The sequence below is a fragment of the Oncorhynchus clarkii genome, chromosome 17 (genome assembly GCF_045791955.1).
Source record: "Oncorhynchus clarkii lewisi isolate Uvic-CL-2024 chromosome 17, UVic_Ocla_1.0, whole genome shotgun sequence".
Lineage (NCBI taxonomy): Eukaryota > Metazoa > Chordata > Actinopteri > Salmoniformes > Salmonidae > Oncorhynchus > Oncorhynchus clarkii.
Genome location: NC_092163.1, coordinates 80,732,305 through 80,755,784, shown reverse-complemented (window position 1 = coordinate 80,755,784; position 23,480 = coordinate 80,732,305). Strand labels below are relative to the sequence as shown.

The window sequence follows — 23,480 nt, the reverse complement described above, 5'->3', positions numbered from 1 at the left end:
AGTCAAGGATCATATCACCTCCACCTTACCTGACACCCTAGACCCAATTCAATTTGCTTACCGCCCCAATAGATCCACAGATGATGCAACCGCCACCACACCACGCACACTGCCCTGTCCCATCTGGACAAGAGGCATACCTACATACATACTATGTAAGAAGGCTGTTAATTGACGACAGCTCAGCATTCAACACCATAGTACCCTCTGTGCTCATCATCAAGCTGGAGGGGCTCGGTCTGAACCCCGTCCTGGACCTCCTGACCCCAGGTGGTGTAGGTAGGAAACAACACCTCCTCACTGATATTCAACACTGGGGCACCTCAAGGGTGCTTGTTCAGCCCCCTCCTGTACTCCCTGTTCACCCATGAGTGCGTGGCCATGCTCGCCTCCAACTCAATCGTCAAGTTTGAAGACGACAAAACAGTAGTAGGCAACAAAACTAAGGAGATGATCGTGGACTTCAGAAAACAGCAGAGGGAGCAGCCCCCCTATCCACATCAATGGGACCGCAGTGGACAAGGTGGAAAGCTGCAAGTTCCTTGGCGTACACATCACTGGCAATCTGAAATGGTCCACCCACACAGACAGTGTGGTGAAGAATGCGCAACAGCGTCTCCTCAACCTCAGGAGGCTAAATACATTTGGCTTAACACCTAAAACCCTCACAAACCTATACAGATGCGAGAGAATCCTGTCGGGCTGTATCACCGCCTTGTATGGCAACTGCACCGCCCACAACCGTAAGGCTCTCCAGAGGGTGGTGTGGTCTGCCCTTCGCATTACCTTTGGGAAACTTCACCGCCCTCTTGGACACCTACAGCATCCGATGCCATAGGAAGGCCAAAAATATAATCAATGACGTCAACCACCCGAGCCAGTGCCTGTTCACCCCGCTATCATCCAGAAGGTGAGGTCAATACAGGTGTATCAAAGCTGGGACCGAGAGACTTAAAAACAGCTTCTATCTCAAGGCCATCAGACTGCTAAACAGCTTCTATCTCAAGGTCATCAGACTGTAAACAGCTTCTATCTCAAGGCCATCAGACTGCTAAACAGCTTCCATCTCAAGGTCATCAGACTGCTAAACAGCCATCACTAGCACATTAGAGACGTCTGCCTATAGACATAGATTAGGAATCACTGGCCACTTTATGGATATGAAACACTAGCCACTTTAATAATGTCTCCGTATCTTGTATTACTCATCTCATATGTATATACTGTACTCTATACTATTCTACGGTGTCTAATTCACTTTAATTGATTGTAAATATTGTAAGCATTTCGCTATACAACATATGCTAATCACGTGTATGCGACCAATTCCACTATACCATGTTTGAGAGGCTAAATAGCTGACATGTTAGCATCAATTCCACTCTACCATGTTTGAGGGGCTATACAACTGATTTATTGTAGCACCTCCCCCACAATGTATGATCTGAAAATGAAAGGTTGCCATATTGCTTGGTGATTGGGTTCCAGGAGAATATGGAGAGGTGGAGAACTGCGGCTTTTGACCCCATTTGACCCCATTTAACCTCATCCAAGTCTCCCACATCCTTCTATACATCACCATCATATACACTGTCGATGTGGACATTGTGTGTTTATCTTTGCCTCACAGGATCCATTCAACAGCACCGGATGTACTCTACTCTGATGTAGACTACGCTACCGTGTGTGTGTGTGTGTGTGTGTGTGTGTGTGTGAGAGAGAGAGGGGGGGCTGCAGGCATAGAGAGAGGCACAAAATAAAAAAGGGAGAGAGGGGATGGAGAAAGAGAGCAGAGGGAGAGAGAGAGAAAGAGAGAGAGAGCAGAGGGAGGGAGGGAGGGAGAGAGAGAAAGAGGGGGGAGAGAGAGAGAGAGAGAGAGAGAGAGAGAGAGAGAGAGAGAGAGAGAGAGAGGGAGAGAGAAATACAGTCCTGAGGGAGCAGAGGAAGCGTGACAGAGAATTCAATGCCCCTTGTCTAATGTGAAATTAGTTTGTTTGATAGGTTATATAATTATCATGTATCCATGTGTTTGGTAGGGTACACACCAGAAAAAGGTTCTAAACAGTTATTTGACTTATAACCATAACGGAACCCGTACATAGAGAACAAAAATATAAATGCAACTTGCAACAATTTCTAAGATTTTACACATTTTTACAGTTATTTTAACATAATCAGTCAATTGAAATGAATTCATTAGGCCCCTTTCATATGGCTGGGATTACAGATATGCTTATCTTTTTTTTAAAGGTAGGGGTCGTGGATCAGGAAACCAGTCAGTATCTGGTGTGATCACCATTTGCCTCATGCAGCAGGACACACATCTCCTTTGCATAATGTCGATTAGGAGGTTGATTGTGGCCTGTGGAATGTTGTGCCACTGTTGTCGTCACAGTGTCTTTGCCCTTGATAAAATGCAATTGTTTTCAGGGTCCGTAGCTTATCCCACAACACTCTTACAATATTCTCCAGCCAAAATATAATCCTGCAGCAACAGGACATGTGAGTTATTATGTTGCTTATAATTAATGTACATTTTTCATGAGTGAAAATCAAGTCTGAATTTTCAATCAGTGGAGGCTTTTAATAATGTCTGGAAAGGATGAAATGGATTGAAACCATGTGTTTGAGGTATTCTATTCTAATTCCACTAATTCTGTTCCAGCTATTACGGGGAGTCCCGTCCTCTCCAGTTAAGGTGCCATCAACCTGGGAATTCAAAGTGGAAATTACAAAACTTTAGAAGCCTTTTTAAACAGCAATTGTTAATTTTTTGGGGGTGTGCAGGAAAGTTCTCTTGCAAATGATCAAATTAATATCCTACATCTGTAGCTGTGTGCATGGCCACATACAGTAGGTGTGTGTGTGTGTGTGTGTGTGTGTGTGTGTGTGTGTGTGTGTGTGTGTGTGTGTGTGTGTGTGTGCGCGTGCCAAAACAAAGCCAATGCTTAATACAATTCCAGCCCAGGGCAACCATTTCAGCTTCTTTTCTGACTCTGTTGTTGGTATTTGACATTTTTCTCTAGAATTGCAAATTTCGGCAATGCCATATTTTGGAGTAAGCTCGTGAACTGAACGTTCACCTTCTCCACAAGCTAGGTTTCCATCCAATTGGCGACAGATTTTCACGTGAATATTCTAAAATCTGCATAAAACCAACATGTACATTTTTTCCCATCAGAAATGTGTCTCCATCAAATATACCAGTTGTGGACAAAAGGCAGATAATGTGTGTGTGTGTGTGTGTGTGTGTGTGTGTGTGTGTGTGTGTGTGATGACGTAGTGCACATAAAAATAATTTTTTTTTCGCAGTTCAATTCCCATGTGCCGACGTAAATGCGTTTCCTTTGCGTATTCAACTCTATTGATGGTTTTTCTCACAACAACAACAACGGTGTTATATAGTGAGCGTTTCCACTCTGGTATTAGTATTGTGCAGTCTCGCTAACAGCTTGCAGATACTGTGCGGGTATAGCCTACAGTACATGTTGAAATTATTATGGACAATTATTTTTATTTGTCGATGATCAAGTCACCAAAATAAAGCCGTGGATATTTATTGAAAGGAGCGTCAGGCTCATGACCTTTAGACCCTGTGAAGTTCATCATAATTTATTCCGCTCGGGCTCCCGAGTGGCGCAGCGGTCTAAGTGCGTTGAGCCGTCACTGCAGACACCCTGGTTCGATTCCGGGCTGTATCACAACCAACCGTGAGTCCCATAGGGCGCCGCACATTGTAAATAAGAATGTGTTCTTCACTGACTTGCCTTGTTAAATAAACAGTAAACAAATAATGTGTGTAGCCTAATAAACAGCTTCCTGAGGAGGGTGGGAGGACCACACAACGTGTCATCGCATGACTCCAAGATTACTTCCATACGATGGTTATTATATCAATATTTGAGCACAGACATTTCTTCCATAGTACATTTTACCCCAAAACATCTACTGTATGCCTGTCTGTCTGTCTGTCTGTCTGTCTGTATGCCTGTGTCTGTCTGTCTGTCTGTATGCCTGTCTGTCTGTCTGTATGCCTGTGTCTGTCTGTCTGTCTGTATGCCTGTCTGTCTGTCTGTCTGTCTGTATGCCTGTGTCTGTCTGTCTGTCTGTATGCCTGTGTCTGTCTGTCTGTCTGTCTGTATGCCTGTGTCTGTCTGTCTGTCTGTATGCCTGTGTCTGTCTGTCTGTCTGTCTGTCTGTCTGTATGCCTGTGTCTGTCTGTCTGTCTGTCTGTCTGTCTGTATGTCTGTCTGTATGTCTGTCTGTATGTCTGTCTGTGTCTGTGACCCAAAAAGATCCCACCTCATCTGGCGTGTTGAGGCGTGTTGAGGCGTGTTGAGGCATGTTGAGGCGCGTTGAGGCGCGTTGAGGCGCGTTCTGCTTTCTCAACATTTTGTAAAGTTTACCGATAAATGTTTGGTTTTCCACCGTGAAATGTCCGACATTAAAAATATAAATAAATAAAAAGGTTGGAAGGAAACCCTAGTTACAGCAGCTTCCTCGTTTTCTTTTTCTAAGTGGTTACTTCATTAAAGTTATTAATTAATTAAAGTTCAAGTGATCATTTTGGGTTATGCAGATGAATGTGTAAAAGTAAAAAATGTATCATAATAAACCAGAGAATAAATCAGATAAATTGTATAAATTAAAACTGACAACGAAATTATACTTTTGCTTCAGTCAAAATTAGATATCTATATACTTTAATGTTCATCATGAATGGAATGACCAGGCCTCCCGGGTGTCTCAGTGGTCTAAGGCTGAGATTCTGGGTTCGAGCCCAGGCTCTGTCGCAGCCGGCCGCAACCGGGAAGCGCAAAATTGGCCCAGCGTCGTTCGGGTTAGGGAGGGCTTGGCCGGCAGGGATGTCCTTGTCTCATCGCGCGCTAGTGACTCCTGTGGCGGGCCGGGCGCAGTGCACGCTAACCAGGTCGCCAGGTGTACAGTTTTTCCTCCGACACATTGGTGCGGCTGGCTTCCGGGTTGGATGGGCGCTGTGTCACGAAGCAGTGCGGCTTGGATGGGTTGTGTTTTCGGAGGTCGCGTGGCTCTCGACCTTCGCCTCTCCCGAGTCCGTACGGGAGTTGCAGCAATGAGACAAGATAGTAACTACTAGCAATTGGATACCACGGAATTGGGGAGGTAAAAAAATATACATATATAAAAAATAAATGTAATGACCCTTGCTCTTCATGGTCTTGTAAGATGATGATGTAACACAACAGGTCTGATTATCAAGCCTGTCAGAAATCCTGTAAACATGTGACGTAATCAACATGGCGCAGGAAATTAGCATATTGTCAGAATAGAATGTCAGTCAGTCATCTGAAAGAAGGAAAAGAACACGCGTAAAGAAGGAAAAATACTCTTCCAATTGTTGTTTTGATTATAATCATCATCATCATCATCAGATTATCATAGTCGCCGGTAAAAACAAAATGTCTGTTTGTGACATATTCAATGTGAATGCAATGTACTATTTCTCAAAAATGTGTCCATGGAAAACCAACAAAAAGTAGTATTGCATTCCCTGACAGGCAATGCAATACGAGATGTTGATTTCAGTAGAATGTGTCTACCATTAAAGGTAAAAACACAATGGCTTGTTTTTTTTGTTGTTTTTTTGTTGTTGCCCTTTCATATAGTTCTCCCACATTAGCCAAGGTGATTTAAAAAGTAACCGTGGGAAATAAAGTGACTATTGAACTGCGTCTAATTCAACGGGTCCACTCTGTCATCGTGATGAAAACAGCATGAATCTAACTGTGAAGGCTCTCCATTTCTATTGAACTGCGTCTAATTCAACGGGTCCACTCTGTCATCGTGATGAAAACAGCATGAATCTAACTGTGAAGGCTCTCCATATAGACAGCAGATTTAAAGATGAGGTGTAAATCCACGAAAGCATTATAATACCATGTAAGAATGTATCAGTACCATGCTTTTGTTAGTTATATTAACCGGGTTTCCCCTTGTCTCTCTTTTGAAGTTATTAAAAAACCAACACATTGTGAATACCGGATTCCTATCATTTATTAAATAAGGTTTGCATCGTTGCAAGGTAACCCATGTCTGTGGAATGTAATGTTAGTGTGTTATTGTCCTAAATGTTTAAAAAAAAAAATTTTTTTTTAGGTCACCTCATTAATGCAAATACATAGGAATATTATAGTGTTTACCCAGGTGATTACCATTTCTCTTTCCCAAAACATGTCCTTAATATTGTCCTCTTTTCATCCGCAGGCCAAGAGCGGATTGGGACGGACTCTAAGTACGAGCAAGAGGGGAAGGTTCAGTTTGTGATCGATGCAGTGTACGCCATGGCCCACGCCCTTCACAACATGCAGAGAGACCTGTGTCCCGACGTCTCTGGGATCTGTCCCGATATGGACTTGGCCGGGGGCAAAAAACTGCTCAAGTACATTCGCAGTGTCACGTTCAATGGTAAGTACGATGTGCAATGTGTACGATGTGATGAACACCTCTTTTCCAATAGCCTGATGAAAGTCTCTTTAGACTAAAATGTTGGGGAAATATTTAGGCGAAGTGTTGGTAAACTTTTTAGCCGAACTGTTTGTCCGATATTTAGCAGAACTGTTTGTCTGATATTTAGCCAAACTGTTTGTCCGATATTTAGCAGAACTGTTTGTCCGATATTTAGCCGAACTGTTTGTCCGATATTTAGCCGAACTGTTTGTCCGATATTTAGCCAAACTGTTTGTCTGATATTTAGCAGAACTGTTTGTCTGATATTTAGCAGAACTGTTTGTCTGATATTTAGCAGAACTGTTGGTCCGATATTTAGCAGAACTGTTGGTCCGATATTTAGCAGAACTGTTGGTCCGATATTTAGCAGAACTGTTGGTCCGATATTTAGCAGAACTGTTGGTCCGATATTTAGCAGAACTGTTTGTCTGATATTTAGCAGAACTGTTGGTCTGATATTTAGCAGAACTGTTGGTCCGATATTTAGCAGAACTGTTGGTCCGATATTTAGCAGAACTGTTGGTCCGATATTTAGCAGAACTGTTGGTCCGATATTTAGCAGAACTGTTGGTCCGATATTTAGCAGAACTGTTTGTCCGATATTTAGCAGAACTGTTGGTCCGATATTTAGCAGAACTGTTGGTCCGATATTTAGCAGAACTGTTTGTGAAATATTTAGACGTCGATATTAGTTAAATAAATCTACTGCTGCCAGAGATAGGGCTGCAACATTGTCTTTCATTAGTGAAGTATACAAACAAATACCAGACCATGTTCACACTGTAGGAAGTGATGTCATAACAGACCATGTTCACACTGTAGGAAGTGATGTCATAACAGACCATGGTCACACTGTAGGAAGTGATGTCATAACAGACCATGGTCACACTGTAGGAAGTGATGTCATAACGGACCATGTTCACACTGTAGGAAGTGATGTCATAACGGACCGTGTTCACACTGTAGGAAGTGATGTCATAAGAGACCATGTTGACACTGTAGGAAGTGATGTAATAACAGTGTTTACAAGGAGAAAGTATATAAAGGGCTATTTTGTACACAGTAGGAAGTAAAAGAGTAGCCTAATTGACAGGCAACACAGTTCTGGTTTGTTTGTGGAGTTATTCAGGCAGCAGCTAAGGTGAATGCGTAAGACATGATAATGGTGTTTGCTGCTCATAGCTCCCCCCTCGTCCTGGAGAATGCAACATCCAAAGCAAGTTTACACAGGATATCGTATTGACTGTGTGGAAGAGACAAGACCAAAGAGGGAAGCTGTGTTCTAAATGGCTGTTCCCTATAGGGCTCTGATCAAAAGACGAGCACTATCTAGGGAATAGTATGCCATTTCAGACACAGACAAAGACTCTGAGGCACAATATGAGGAGAAAAAAAAAACGTTTTAGGAATTGATTGGATTTTAGTGGAGGTAGAGAAAAGACCATGTTCATACATTACACAGACGTCAACACACAGATACACTACTGCCCTAAATGTTTACGTTAAGAATCACAGAAAACATCCTAGCAAAAAATGATTTTGCTTTCTTGTAGAAGAAAGGGAGCCTTGTGTGAACTCGTTTTTTAACCTAGAGAGAGACACTCCTCAGATAGGAATGACGACGTGTGATGATGATCAATGCTCTGCAGATAATCTCTCTATTTTTTAAAGATTTCTATTTAATGTGCTGAAAAACGTGTATTTTATTTCTTATAAAGGCACCCCTAAACCAGGGGTCTCATAATTCCAGGCACTGCCTGAAAGAATATCACCATTGAAAACATTGAAAACACTTTAAAACACTTTGTATGAGTTTGTAGCACGAGGAATAAAACACTTTAAAACACTTTGTATGAGGTTGTAGCACGAGGAATAAAAGAGAAGGACACAAAGACCTCTAAATATTTTGTAGCTCAATTTCTCTTCCAATGATCCTATTTTCATAACCTGCTAATATTTTCCTCTGGGAAGAAACGGCTACGCAATTAGCCGACTCTGCAATGTGCTAATTGGCTTTGTAGGTATCTTATAAAGCTCCCTACAACATCATCTATTTAACTCACATTTGTTTTCATAAAACGCGGCGAGATACAGTACCAGTCAAATGTTTAGACACACCTACTCGTTGAAGGGTTTTATTTGGACTATTTTCTACATGGTTGAATAATAGTGAAGACGTGTCGTGTTATTTCATAGTGTTGATGTCTTCACTATTATTCTACAAGGGAGAAAGTAGTAAAAAATAAAGACAAACCCTTGAATGAGTCGGTATTCTAAAACTTTTGACTGGTACTGTGTATATATGGTGCAGGTCGGCAGGCGGGCTTAGGGACAGGACAGGCAGAGTGGTCAGGCAGGCATGCTCAGAGTCAGGACAGGCAGAGTGGTCAGGCAGGCGTGCTCAGAGTCAGGACAGGCAGAGTGGTCAGGCAGGCGTGCTCAGAGTCAGGACAGGCAGAGTGGTCAGGCAGGCGTGCTCAGAGTCAGGACAGGCAGAGTGGTCAGGCAGGCGTGCTCAGAGTCAGGACAGGCAGAGTGGTCAGGCAGGCGTGCTCAGAGTCAGGACAGGCAGAGTGGTCAGGCAGGCGTGCTCAGAGTCAGGACAGGCAGAGTGGTCAGGCAGGCGTGCTCAGAGTCAGGACAGGCAGAGTGGTCAGGCAGGCGTGCTCAGAGTCAGGTCAGGCAGAGTGGTCAGGCAGGCGTGCTCAGAGTCAGGACAGGCAGAGTGGTCAGGCAGGCGTGCTCAGAGTCAGGACAGGCAAAGGTTAAAACCGAGAGGGCAAGAAAAGAGTCGAGAAACAGCAGGGCGCTGAGACACAAAAGGATGGTTGACTCAAACAAACAAGACCAACTGGCAACAGACACACAGAGAACACAGGTATAAATACGCAGGGGATTATGGGGAAGATGGGCGACACCTGGAGGGGGGTGGAGACAAGCACAAGGACAGGTGAAACAGATCAGGGTTTGACACCAAGAGACTTGCAGCTGTAATTGCTTCAAAAGGTGGCTTTAGAAAGTAATGACTTTTGGGGGGGGGGTGAATACTTTCACAGGCCACTGTAATCTGTATCGGCTGTGAATAACAATAAAATAGTAAAGACAGGTGTGATATTTGCACATTGTAATATCATCAGAACACTGCTTTACACAGTACGATCGTTTATTCTACATGGAACTCTGACAGTTGGAAATTATGAAAACGCTGTTTACAATATTTACATGAAATCACCCACTGGAGATTTGGAGACAGACCCTCACCCAGAGACCTGTACATATCAGTGTGTTAGACAGAGAGAGACCTGTACATATCAGTGTGTCAGACAGAGACCTGTACATATCAGTGTGTTAGACAGAGACCTGTACATATCAGTGTGTTAGACAGAGACCTGTACATATCAGTGTGTTAGACAGAGACCTGTACATATCAGTGTGTTAGACAGAGAGCTGTACATATCAGTGTGTTGGACAGAGACCTGTACATATCAGTGTGTCAGACAGAGACCTGTACATATCAGTGTGTCAGACAGAGACCTGTACATATCAGTGTGTTAGACAGAGACCTGTACATATCAGTGTGTTGGACAGAGACCTGTACATATCAGTGTGTTAGACAGAGACCTGTACATATCAGTGTGTTGGACAGAGACCTGTACATATCAGTGTGTTAGACAGAGACCTGTACATATCAGTGTGTTGGACAGAGACCTGTACATATCAGTGTGTTAGACAGAGACCTGTACATATCAGTGTGTTAGACAGAGACCTGTACATATCAGTGTGTTGGACAGAGACCTGTACATATCAGTGTGTTAGACAGAGACCTGTACATATCAGTGTGTTAGACAGAGACCTGTACATATCAGTGTGTTGGACAGAGACCTGTACATATCAGTGTGTTAGACAGAGACCTGTACATATCAGTGTGTTAGAGACCTGTACATATCAGTGTGTTGGACAGAGACCTGTACATATCAGTGTGTTGGACAGAGACCTGTACATATCAGTGTGTTGGACAGAGACCTGTACATATCAGTGTGTTAGACAGAGACCTGTACATATCAGTGTGTTAGACAGGGACCTGTACATATCAGTGTGTTAGACAGAGACCTGTACATATCAGTGTGTTAGACAGAGACCTGTACATATCAGTGTGTTAGACAGAGACCTGTACATATCAGTGTGTTAGACAGAGACCTGTACATATCAGTGTGTTAGACAGAGACCTGTACATATCAGTGTGTTAGACAGAGACCTGTACATATCAGTGTGTTAGACAGAGACCTGTACATATCAGTGTGTTAGACAGAGACCTGTACATATCAGTGTGTTGGACAGAGACCTGTACATATCAGTGTGTTAGACAGAGACCTGTACATATCAGTGTGTTGGACAGAGACCTGTACATATCAGTGTGTTGGACAGAGACCTGTACATATCAGTGTGTTAGACAGAGACCTGTACATATCAGTGTGTTAGACAGAGACCTGTACATATCAGTGTGTTAGACAGAGACCTGTACATATCAGTGTGTTAGACAGAGACCTGTACATATCAGTGTGTTAGACAGAGACCTGTACATATCAGTGTGTTAGACAGAGACCTGTACATATCAGTGTGTTAGACAGAGACCTGTACATATCAGTGTGTTAGACAGAGACCTGTACATATCAGTGTGTTAGACAGAGACCTGTACATATCAGTGTGTTAGACAGAGACCTGTACATATCAGTGTGTTAGACAGAGACCTGTACATATCAGTGTGTTAGACAGAGACCTGTACATATCAGTGTGTTAGACAGAGACCTGTACATATCAGTGTGTTAGACAGAGAGAGAGCTGTACATATCAGTGTGTTGGACAGAGAGCTGTACAGGTCAGTGTGTCAGACAGACAGAGAGCTGTACAGGTCAGTGTGTCAGACAGACAGAGAGCTGTACAGGTCAGTGTGTCAGACAGACAGAGAGCTGTACAGGTCAGTGTGTTAGACAGAGAGCTGTACAGGTCAGTGTGTCAGACAGACAGAGAGCTGTACAGGTCAGTGTGTTAGACAGACAGACAGAGAGCTGTACAGGTCAGTGTGTCAGACAGACAGAGAACTGTACAGGTCAGTGTGTCAGACAGACAGAGAGCTGTACAGGTCAGTGTGTTAGACAGACAGACAGAGAGCTGTACAGGTCAGTGTGTCAGACAGACAGACAGAGAGCTGTACAGGTCAGTATGTCAGACAGACAGACAGAGAGCTGTACAGGTCAGTGTGTCAGACAGACAGAGAGCTGTACAGGTCAGTGTGTCAGACAGACAGAGAGCTGTACAGGTCAGTGTGTCAGACAGACAGAGAGCTGTACAGGTCAGTGTGTCAGACAGACAGAGAGCTGTACAGGTCAGTGTGTCAGACAGAGAGCTGTACAGGTCAGTGTGTTAGACAGACAGACAGAGAGCTGTACAGGTCACTGTGTTAGACAGACAGACAGAGAGCTGTACAGGTCAGTGTGTTAGACAGAGAGCTGTACAGGTCAGTGTGTTAGACAGAGAGCTGTACAGGTCAGTGTGTTAGACAGAGAGCTGTACAGGTCAGTGTGTTAGACAGACAGACAGAGAGCTGTACAGGTCAGTGTGTTAGACAGAGAGCTGTACAGGTCAGTGTGTTAGACAGAGAGCTGTACAGGTCAGTGTGTTAGACAGAGAGCTGTACAGGTCAGTGTGTTAGACAGACAGACAGAGAGCTGTACAGGTCAGTGTGTTAGACAGAGAGCTGTACAGGTCAGTGTGTTAGACAGAGAGCTGTACAGGTCAGTGTGTTAGACAGACAGACAGAGAGCTGTACAGGTCAGTGTGTCAGACAGACAGAGAGCTGTCGGGTAATTATTTTATTTTTAAATGAGGGGGTATATGATATTTTGCCTCTAACTTTCTCACTCATTGTTCATGATTCATTCAGGATTATCCCTTATCATGGTAGCATCCACCTGTAATGTAGAAGTGTTTAGAAACATATTCTATTCTTATTTACAATATCCATTTCCCCCGAAATGACACAATACACTACTTCCCATTCGTTTCTACTGGGCACAAAATACATCTGAAACACAACAAAACAAAACAGCCAATCCCCTATAAAGGTTGGAACAATGTACAAAAAGTGTGATAATTTCTAAACGGTTCAGGCGATATGGATATAAATACCTTCAAATGAAAGTTGACAGTCTCCACTTTAACCTCGTAGTCATTGTATAATTTCTAATCCAAAGTGCTTGAATCATTGAGTCTCTCTGTAGGTATTACACGTATGTCTCTGTCAGTCTCTCTGTAGGTATTACACGTAGGTCTCCGTCGGTCTCTCTGTAGGTATTACAAATCAAAAATCAAATTTTATTTGTCACATACACATGGTTAGCAGATGTTAATGCGAGTGTAGCGAAATGCTTGTGCACACGTAGGTCTCCGTCAGTCTCTCTGTAGGTATTACATGTAGGTCTCCGTCAGTCTCTCTGTAGGTATTACATGTAGGTCTCCGTCAGTCTCTCTGTAGGTATTACATGTAGGTCTCCGTCAGTCTCTCTGTAGGTATTACATGTAGGTCTCCGTCAGTCTCTCTGTAGGTATTACATGTAGGTCTCCGTCAGTCTCTCTGTAGGTATTACATGTAGGTCTCCGTCAGTCTCTCTGTAGGTATTACATGTAGGTCTCCGTCAGTCTCTCTGTAGGTATTGCAAGTAGGTCTCCGTCAGTCTCTCTGTAGGTATTACATGTAGGTCTCCGTCAGTCTCTCTGTAGTGATGGATGATCTACTTCCTGCAGTTATTGATCAATAGACCTGTTCTTTGTCGAGAATAGAAGCTAGTTGTACCGTACGCGCACTGCTGATGAAAAGATATAAACCACTCCTTCAAGATGTGCTGGGTTTAAAAGGGTTCAAAGGGTTCAAAGGTTTTAAAGGGTTCAAAGGATTCAAATGGGTTCAAATGGGTTCAAATGGGTTCAAATGGGTTCAAAGGGTTCAAAGGGTTCAAAGGGTTCAAAGGGTTCAAAGGGTTCAAAGGGTTTAAAGGGTTTAAAGGGTTCAAAGGGTTCAAAGCATCTCCAGTGTAAAGAGAGACAAAAATAAATAAATAATTTTGCATAATAATTGTTTTTGAAAAATCTAATGTTTTTCCTGTTCTGGCGTTTTTTTTATTGTTAGTATTTATGGCCCCTTGACCATGCAGCCTAAAATAATACGATGGTCATGAGATCACTGATACTCTCCTCTAAGAGGCTGTTAAGTGCATCACCACAGTGAAGAGACAACAGTCAGTTTCTCCTCTCTAAGAGCAGAGGCCGATACTTCCTCCTCTATAACTCCTTCACCCCAGAGACAGAGACAGATACTTCCTCCTCTATAACTCCTTCACCCCAGAGACAGATACTTCCTCCTCTATAACTCCTTCACCCCAGAGACAGATACTTCCTCCTCTAAAACTCCTTCACCCCAGAGACAGAGGCCGATACTTCCTCCTCTATAACTCCTTCACCCCAGAGACAGAGGCCGATACTTCCTCCTCTATAACTCCTTCACCCCAGAGACAGATACTTCCTCCTCTAAAACTCCTTCACCCCAGAGACAGATACTTCCTCCTCTATAACTCCTTCACCCCAGAGACGAAGGGAGATACTTCCTGCTCTATAACTCCTTCACCCCAGAGACCGAGACAGATACTTCCTCCTCTAAAACTCCTTCACCCCAGAGACAGAGGGAGATACTTCCTCCTCTAAAACTCCTTCACCCCAGAGACGGAGGGAGTCGAGGCATCAGTCAGCATGTGAGAGAGGAGATAATGAAGCGACTAGCTAGCAAGGGGCAACAGGCTTCGATTCGCCGCCCACACAGCAACGCAGGCACATCAGGGACTCTGCAGTCACACTCTTTTGTACTGTCTTGGTATCTTCCCATAATCACCCCTGTCACTGTTGCCATAAAATCTCTTCCCTTAAAAATATCTCTGGACAAACTCATCTTGATATGACTTTAAGAGATACTTTCAAGCATACAGGGGTATCATGGAATAACCAAGGAGTCTATTAAGCAGTTAAATGCTGTAGTTACTGTTGTGTGATTAACAGAGTTTATATAGAAGTACCGTCTCTGTAGGAGGATACCATATTCTATTACTGGGTCCAGTTTGCAAAGCTAATTCTTGAGCTGAGTATGTTATGTACTGTAGGATATATTTAGTTACGTGTGATGATTGTGAGGCGCTATACAAATTAGACAGTCACACAAGACGGGGACTTCAAATAGGTCTATGACAGGTCAAGGGAACTGTAGCCTACTGTTTAGATGGGTTAAATGGAAACTGACATCTGGACATGGACTGTAAGTCTGTAACCTATTAATATTAACTCCTGTAGAATGAAGAATTTCTTGCAGTAAAATGTTACACTAAAATGTAGGCAACATTTTTTAATTGATTCATTTATTTCTGCATCTCCCGAGAAGATAGTGTATCTAAAATCAGGCAACAAAATATTCATGCACCCCCTGTCAAAAACATCGTTCTTACGTCTTTGACTGTATCCTATTAGCAAATGTTCTATATTTGCGGGTTAGGGTCTCAGATTTTCACTTTATCACATATAGTCGGGTGGTTGCGGACGGGTTATTAGGAATTGTGGGTGGGTCTACCTTCTAACAGGCACCTTTATAACAGTTACATAGTTTAATTTCTGTGATTGGAGACAACTGAGGATGCATCAACAACATTGTAGTTACTCCACAATACTAACCTAAATGACAGAGTTGAATGGCTGTGATAGTAGAACACCGACTATGGATCAACAACATTGTAGTTACTCCACAATACTAACCTAAATGACAGAGTTGAATGGCTGTGATAGTAGAACACTGACTATGGATCAACAACATTGTAGTTACTCCACAATACTAACCTAAATGACAGAGTTGAATGGCTGTGATAGTAGAACACTGACTATGGATCAACAACATTGTAGTTACTCCACAATACTAACCTAAATGACAGAGTTGAATGGCTGTGATAGTAGAACACTGACTATGGATCAACAACATTGTAGTTACTCCACAACACTAACCTAAATGACAGAGTTGAATGGCTGTGATAGTAGAACACTGACTATGGATCAACAACATTGTAGTTACTCCACAATACTAACCTAAATGACAGAGTTGAATGGCTGTGATAGTAGAACACTGACTATGGATCAACAACATTGTAGTTACTCCACAACACTAACCTAAATGACAGAGTTTAATGGCTGTGATAGTAGAAAACTGAGGATGCATCAACAACATTGTACTTACTCCACAATACTAACCTAAATGACAGAGTTTAATGGCTGTGATAGTAGAAAACTGAGGATGCATCAACAACATTGTACTTACTCCACAATACTAACCTAAATGACAGAGTTTAATGGCTGTGATAGTAGAACACTGAATATGGATCAACAACATTGTACTTACTCCACAACACTAACCTAAATGACAGAGTTTAATGGCTGTGATAGTAGAACACTGAGGATGGATCAACAACATTGTAGTTACTCCACAATACTAACCTAAATGACAGCGTTGAATGGCTGTGATAGTAGAAAACTGAGGATGCATCAACAACATTGTAGTTACTACACAATACTAACCTAAATGACAGAGTTTAATGGCTGTGATAGTAGAAAACTGAGGATGGATCAAAAACATTGTCGTTACTCCACAAAACTAACCTAAATGACAGAGTTTAATGGCTGTGATAGTAGAAAACTGAGGATGGATCAACAACATTGTAGTTACTCCACAATACTAACCTAAATGACAGAGTTGAATGGCTGTGATAGGAGAACACTGACTATGGATCAACAACATTGTAGTTACTCCACAATACTAACCTAAATGACAGAGTTGAATGGCTGTGATAGTAGAACACTGACTATGGATCAACAACATTGTAGTTACTCCACAACACTAACCTAAATGACAGCGTGAAAAGAAGGAAGCCTGTACAGAATAAAAATATTACATTAAGTCACTAAAGTAATATTACATGAAAAATGTGGCAAAGAAATGCACTTTTTTGTCCTAAATACAAAGTGTTTTGTTTTAAGGCAAATTCAACACAACACATCACTCAGTTCCGCTCTTCATATTTTCAAGCATAGTGCTGGCTACATCGTGTTATGGGTATGCTTGTCATCATTTTTTAGGATAAAAATAAACAGAATGGAGCTAAGCTCAGGTAAAACCCTAGAGGAAAACCTGCTTCTGCTTTCCAACAGTTGCTTACCAAGAAGACATCTAATGTTCCTAATTGGCCGAGTTGCAGTTTTGACTTTAATTGGCTTGAAAATCAATAGCAAGACTTGAAAATGACTGTCTACCAATGATCAACAACCAACTTGACAGAGTTTGAAAACTTTTTTTTTAAGGAATAATGGGTAAATATTGTGCAATCAAGGTGTGCAGCACTCAGAGATTTACCCAGAAAGACTCACAGCTGTAATCGCTGCCAATGGTGATACTAACATGTATTGACTCAGGGCGTTGAATACCTATCTAATCAAAATATATACTTGTGTTTTATTTTCCATAACTGTTTCTTCCGCTGAGACATTACAGACTCTTTGTGTAGATCGTTGACAAAAACAACAAAAAAACATCTCAATCCATTTTAATCCCACTTTGTAACACAACAAAATGTGAGGGAAAAAAATCAAGGGGTGTGAATACTTTCTGAAAGGTCCTGTATGCACCAGTCAGGATGTTCATGGGTATCTGATGGGGATTGGTAACCCCATCATATGGCTAGCTTTTCGAGGGCACGGCTTGCTAAGATGGCGGCCGTGTGTCGAGAGACAGAGGAGAGACAGAGGTCCGGTCTCGATGTGAGCTGGTGAGGGAGAATGAGGTACTGCTAAGCCTGTCAGCAACTCTAACCAAGTGATTATATGTTCATGTTAGGAAACTCAGCCTTTTTACAAAGTGCAGGGATGTAACACAGCGTCAAGTTGTGCCGTTGCCTCCCGTTACAGGAAGTGCTGGGACGTCAGTGAATTTCAACAGGAACGGTGATGCTCCGGGACGTTATGACCTGTTCCAGTACCAGATGGACAACAACAGCTCCCCGGGATACAAGAACATTGGACAGTGGACAGAGACATTACAGCTCAACGTGAGTAAGATGATGTGTGGGTATGCAAGCGAAGGGATTTGAACCAAGGTCTCCCACGTAGTAACCCATCATCTTAAAACCATTACACCAAGAGGGCATCCTAGTGGTCTGAGTGTGTCTTCGACAGGGATACTCTTTTAGGTTATCGTGCGCATGTTGAGTTTGTCTACTCTCTCCTAGTGCTCTCTCTTCGTACTCTCTCCTAGTTCAGTCTCCTCATACTCTCACCTCGTACTCTCTCCTAGGTCTCTCTCCTCGTACTCTCTCCTCGTACGCTCTCCTCGTACGCTCTCCTCGTACGCTCTCCTCGTACGCTCTCCTCGTACGCTCTCCTCGTACGCTCTCCTCGTACGCTCTCCTCGTACGCTCTCCTCGTACTCTCTCCTCGTACTCTCTCCTCGTACTCTCTCCTCGTACTCTCTCCTCGTACTCTCTCCTCGTACTCTCTCCTCGTACTCTCTCCTCGTACTCTCTCCTCGTACTCTCTCCTCGTACTCTCTCCTCGTACTCTCTCCTCGTACTCTCTCCTCGTACTCTCTCCTCGTACTCTCTCCTCGTACTCTCTCCTAGTACTCTCTCCTAGTTCAGTCTTCTTCTTTTTTCTTCTTCTGTGGATTTAATATGGCGATTGGCAACCAACTTTAATGTGTATTACTGCAAACGACTGGACTGTGGTTCTCGTTCATCTTTTATTCACCCACGTGTGTATATGTGTATATGCTCCTAAAAACCAGAGATGAGATGGGAGAGGCAGGACTTGCAGTGCACCAGGCACTAAAATAAATGTACGCTCTATTATAGCGCCTGGCTATGCAGATGCTCATTGACGCGCGTGAGCAGTTTGGATGAAATGATTCATGCTTGCGCACACAATGCTGCCGGTGTGGTCAGCATGTAAAAGGAATCATACAACGGGTGGGTCTAATCCTGAATGCTGATTGGTTAAAACCACATTCCATCCCGTGTCTATTCCATAAATTACCACCGGCTAAATCTATGACTTTAAAATGCCGATTTGCTCTGTTACATCTGACTGCACAATTCACTGTCTCATCAGCCCAGCCAGGCAATTTATAAACTTGATCTCCACTATAAAAAACATCTAGACATTATCTCACATTTCTTTTAGACTGACATTTAGTGTTCAACAGCGGAGAATAAACCTTCCTGTCTGTCTCTCCGACATTTGCAAAATTGTTTCAAAATTCAAATTCGATCTATAGTAATGAACGTGTCAGGAGTCGAGACGAGACAGACAGACAGGCAGGCAGCGCTTCTCAGCCAGTCGAAATCAAGAATTAGCTGGCCATTTATAGGGAATAGGGTGCCATTTATAGGGAATAGGGTACCATTTTACAAATAAATTCACCTTTATTTAAACAGGTAGCCCAGTTGAGAACAAGTTCTCATTTATAACTGCGACCTGGCCAAGATAAAGCAAAGCAGTGTGACAAAGAACAACACAGAGTTGCACAGAAACAAACGTACAGTCAATAACATAATAGAAAAATCTTTATACAGTGTGTGCAAATGGCATAAGGAGATAAGGTAATAAATAGGCCATAGTAGCGAAGTAATTACAATTTAGCAAATTAACACTGGAGTGATATATGAGCAGATGACGATGTGCAAGTAGAAATACTGGTGTGCAGAAGAGCAGAAAAAGTAAATAAAACAATGTGAGGTAGATAGTTGGATGGGCTATTTTCAGATGGGCTGTGTACATGTGCAGCGATCAGTAAGCTGCTCAGACAGCTGATGCTTAAAGTTAGTGAGGGAGATATAAGTCTCAAACTTTAGCAATTCTTGCAATTCGTTCCAGTCATTGGCAGCAGAGAACTGGAAGGAAAGGCAGCCAAAGGTGGTGTTGGCTTTGGGGCTGACGAGTGAGATATACCTACTGGAGCGCATGCTACAGGTGGGTGCTGCTATGGTGACCAGTGAGCTGAGATAAGGCGGGGCTTTACCTAGCAAAGACTTATAGATTACCTGGAGCCAGTGGGTCTGGCGACGAATATGTAGCGAGGGCCAACCAACGAGAGCATACAGGTCACAGTGGTGGGTGGTATATGGGGCTTTAGTGACAAAACGGATGGCACTGTGATAGACTCCATCCAATTTGCTGAGTAGAGTGTTGGAGGCTATTTTGTAAATTACATCGCTGAAGTCGAGTATCAGTAGGTTGGTCAGTTTTACGAGGGTATGTTTGACAGCATGAGTGAAGGAGGCTTTGTTGCGAAATAGGAAGCCGATTCTAGTTTCTAGATTAAGGAATCACCAGCAGCAAGAGCGATAACGTTGATATATACAGAGAAAAGAGTCGGCCAGAGAATTGAACCCTGTGTTACCCCCATAGAGACTGCCAGAGGTCCGTACAACAGGCCCTCCAATTTGACACACTGAACTCTATCTGAGAAGTAGTTGGTGAACCAGGCGAGGCAGTCATTTGAGAAACCAAGGCTATTGAGTCTGCCGATAAGAATACGGTGATTGACAGAGTCGAAAGCCTTGGCCAGGTCGATGAAGACGGCTGCACAGTCTTTTATCGATGGCGGTTATGATATTGTTTAGTACCTTGAGCGTGGCTGAGGTGCACCCGTGACCAGCTCAGAAACCAGATTGCACAGCGGAGAAGGTACGATGTGATTCAAAATGGTCAGTAATCTGTTTGTTAACTTGGCTTTCGAAGACTTTGGAAAGGCAGGGCAGGATGGATAAGGTAGGAATCTCGGACAATTTGAAAGAGAGTTTGAACAGACTAGTAATAGCGGTTGCAACAATGCCAGCGGATCATTTTAGAAAGAGAGGTTCAGATTGTCTAGCCCAGCTGATATGTAGGGGTCCACGTTTTGCAGCTCTTTCAGAACATCTGCTATCTGGATTTGGGTGAAGGAAATGCTGGGGAGGCTCTGGCAAGGCTCGGGGGGGGGCTGTTGGCCGGGGTTGGGATAGCCAGGAGGAAACATGAGCAGCCGTAGAGAAATGCTTCTTGAAATTCTCGATTATCATGGATTTATCTGTGGTGACAGTGTTACCTAGCCTCAGTACAGTGGGCGCTCTTGTTCTCCATGGACTTTACAGTGTCCCAGAACCTTTTGGAGTTAGAGCTACAGGATGCAAATTTCTGTTTGAAAAAGATAGCCTTTGCTTTCCTAAATGACTGTGTGTATTGGTCCCCAACTTCCATGAAAAGTTGTATATCGCGGGGACTATTCGATGCTAATTCCGTCCCCCACAGGATGTTTTTGTGCTTGTCGAGGGCTTTCAGGTCTGGAGTGAACCAAAGGCTATATCTGTTCTTAGTTATACATTTTTTTAAATGGGCATGCTAATTTAAGATTGTGAGGAAATTACTTTTAACCTCTCTGATCTACCCATCCCGGATCCGGTATCAGGAATACAGACTCAAGCTCATTACCATAACGCAACGTTAACTATTCATGAAAATCGCAAATGAAATGAAATAAATATGCCATCTCTCAAGCTTAGCCTTTTGTAAACAACACTGTCATCTCAGATTTTCAAAATATGCTTCTCAACCATAGGAAAACAATCATTTGTGTAAAAGTGGCTAGCTAGCGTAGCATTTAGCGTTAGCATTAGCGTTAGCATCCAGCACGCAAGATTTCAACAAAAACATAAAAGCCTTCAAATAAAATAATTTACCTTTGAAGAACTTCTGATGTTTTCAATGAGGATACTCTGTTAGATAGCAGATGCTCAGTTTTTCCAAAGAGATTCTTTGTGTATTAGAAATAGCTCCGTTTTATACATCACATTTGGCTACCAAAAAAAAAAGAAAATTCAGTCCTCAAAACGCGAACTTTTTTCCAAATTAACTCCATAATATCGACTGAAAACATGGCAAACTTTGTTTAGAATCAATCCTCAAGGTGTTTTTCACATATCTCTTCAATGATATATCGTTCGTGGAAGCATGGTTTCTCCCCTCTATCAAATGAAAAAATACTTGCACCTGGCTTTGCGCACCAGTTTCGACGCAGGACACCAGGCGGACACTTGGAAAATGTAGTCTCTTATGGTCAATCTTCCAATGATATGCCTACAAATACGTCACAATGCTGCCGACATCTTGGGGAAACGGCAGAAGGTCTAAGCTTATTCCTGTCGCATTCACAGCCATATAAGGAGACATTAGAAAACAGAGCTTCAGAAATTCTGCTCATTTCCTGGTTGACGTATCATCTTGGTTTCGCCTGTAGAATGAGTTCTGGGGCACTTACAGACAAAATCTTTGCAGATTCTGAAACTTCAGAGTGTTTTCTTTCCAAAACTGTCAAGAATATGCATAGTCGAGCATCTTTTCGTGACAAAATATCGCGCTTAAAACGGGAACGTTTTTTATCCAAAAATGAAATTAGCGCCCCTAGAGATGCAATTAAAGAACAACCAGGCATCCTCTACTGACGGGATGAGGTCAACATCCTTCCAGGATACCCGGGCCAGGTCAATTAGAAAGGCCTGCTCGCTTTGAATAGGGTGCCATTTATAAGGAGTAGGGTGCCATTTATAAGGAATAGTGTGCTATTTGGTACACAGTGACATTTCAAACTTGCTAGTGGGCTGGCGACACATGGAGCTGTGGAAACATGCAAATAGATCCATGTAGATAATAGATGGCATGTTTGTTATTTTGTGCTCATATTCGTTAATGTAAAGAGGAAGAGATTGATTATGTTAATAACTGCTAGACTTGTCCCTTGGTATAATGCCCAGGAGGGGGTCCAACTTGACATGATGGTAAAGGGCCAAGAGCCACACCCTCTCATGCAATGTCATGCCAATTAGCCACTTTGTGGCGCTATAATAAGCAATTGAAAATGCAACTTTAAAAGGTCATGCCCGTGCGACCTAGAGGGTGAAAATCTAGTACGTACCTCCCTCTCAAGGAACAAATTTGCCGAATGACCGATCGGCACAAAAGTTGATAGATGTCATCTATGGACCAAGCTCTCACCATTTTTTTTCCCCCAGAATAGCATGTCAAACAATGTGACCAATAAACATTCACGTGGGCGTGGTCTGGCACAGAAATGTGTTTTTGTAACAAAAACAAGGTAACACATGTTCCAAAAAAAACTGTCAAGACTCAACTTATCACATTCAGATCGATCACTTGGTGACGCTATAACGGGTATCTGTTTATGTCTCTTGATCTGTTTGACTCAGAGGGATCTGTTTATGTCTCTTGATCTGTTTGACTCAGAGTGATCTGTTTATGTCTCTTGATCTGTTTGACTCATGAATGATCTGTTTATCTCTTGATCTGTTTGACTCATGAATGATCTGTTTATCTCTCTTGATCTGTTTGACTCATGAATGATCTGTTTATCTCTCTTGATCTGTTTGACTCAGAGTGATGAAATGTGGCGCACATGCTCAAAGGTTATGATTTATTTTAATTTTTATGTATTTGTATTTGTTGATCTTTTATAAACAATACACATACTAACGACAACGGGATATCTAACTAACTTTTACTGTATGGTTAAGTTTGGCCAGATGTTGATGCTGATGGACAGAACAAAATAGTTCATAAAATGGCAGCCATATTGTTTGAGCTTTTTGTATCTGAAGTTCTAAAGATGTACCAAACTTGGTGCTGATTGGTCCAGCGGTTCTGGAGAAGAATGTTTTAACCTCTTAAAGTCATCGTCATAAAAACATTTCCAAAATTCTTGAAAAACGTTTTGCATGATCTGTTTGATTTAGAATTCTGATATTTGGCAAGTGTGGTAAGGAGTAAAGAAATAGCTCATCCCAATGTGTCAATTTCTTTCCCCCGATGGTGGC

The 23,480-nt window shown here is 42.6% G+C and overlaps 1 protein-coding gene across 1 annotated transcript in view; it reads left to right on the top strand.

Moving 5' to 3' along the window:
* The window catches only part of LOC139369950 (metabotropic glutamate receptor 7-like), a 372,213-nt gene that overhangs the window by 225,387 nt on the left and 123,346 nt on the right, over positions 1-23,480 (top strand). The window contains exons 6-7 of the mRNA XM_071109233.1: positions 6,244-6,444; positions 17,527-17,666. Of these exons, the coding sequence (XP_070965334.1) occupies positions 6,244-6,444; positions 17,527-17,666 (341 nt within the window). The remainder of the gene's footprint in view (positions 1-6,243; positions 6,445-17,526; positions 17,667-23,480) is intronic.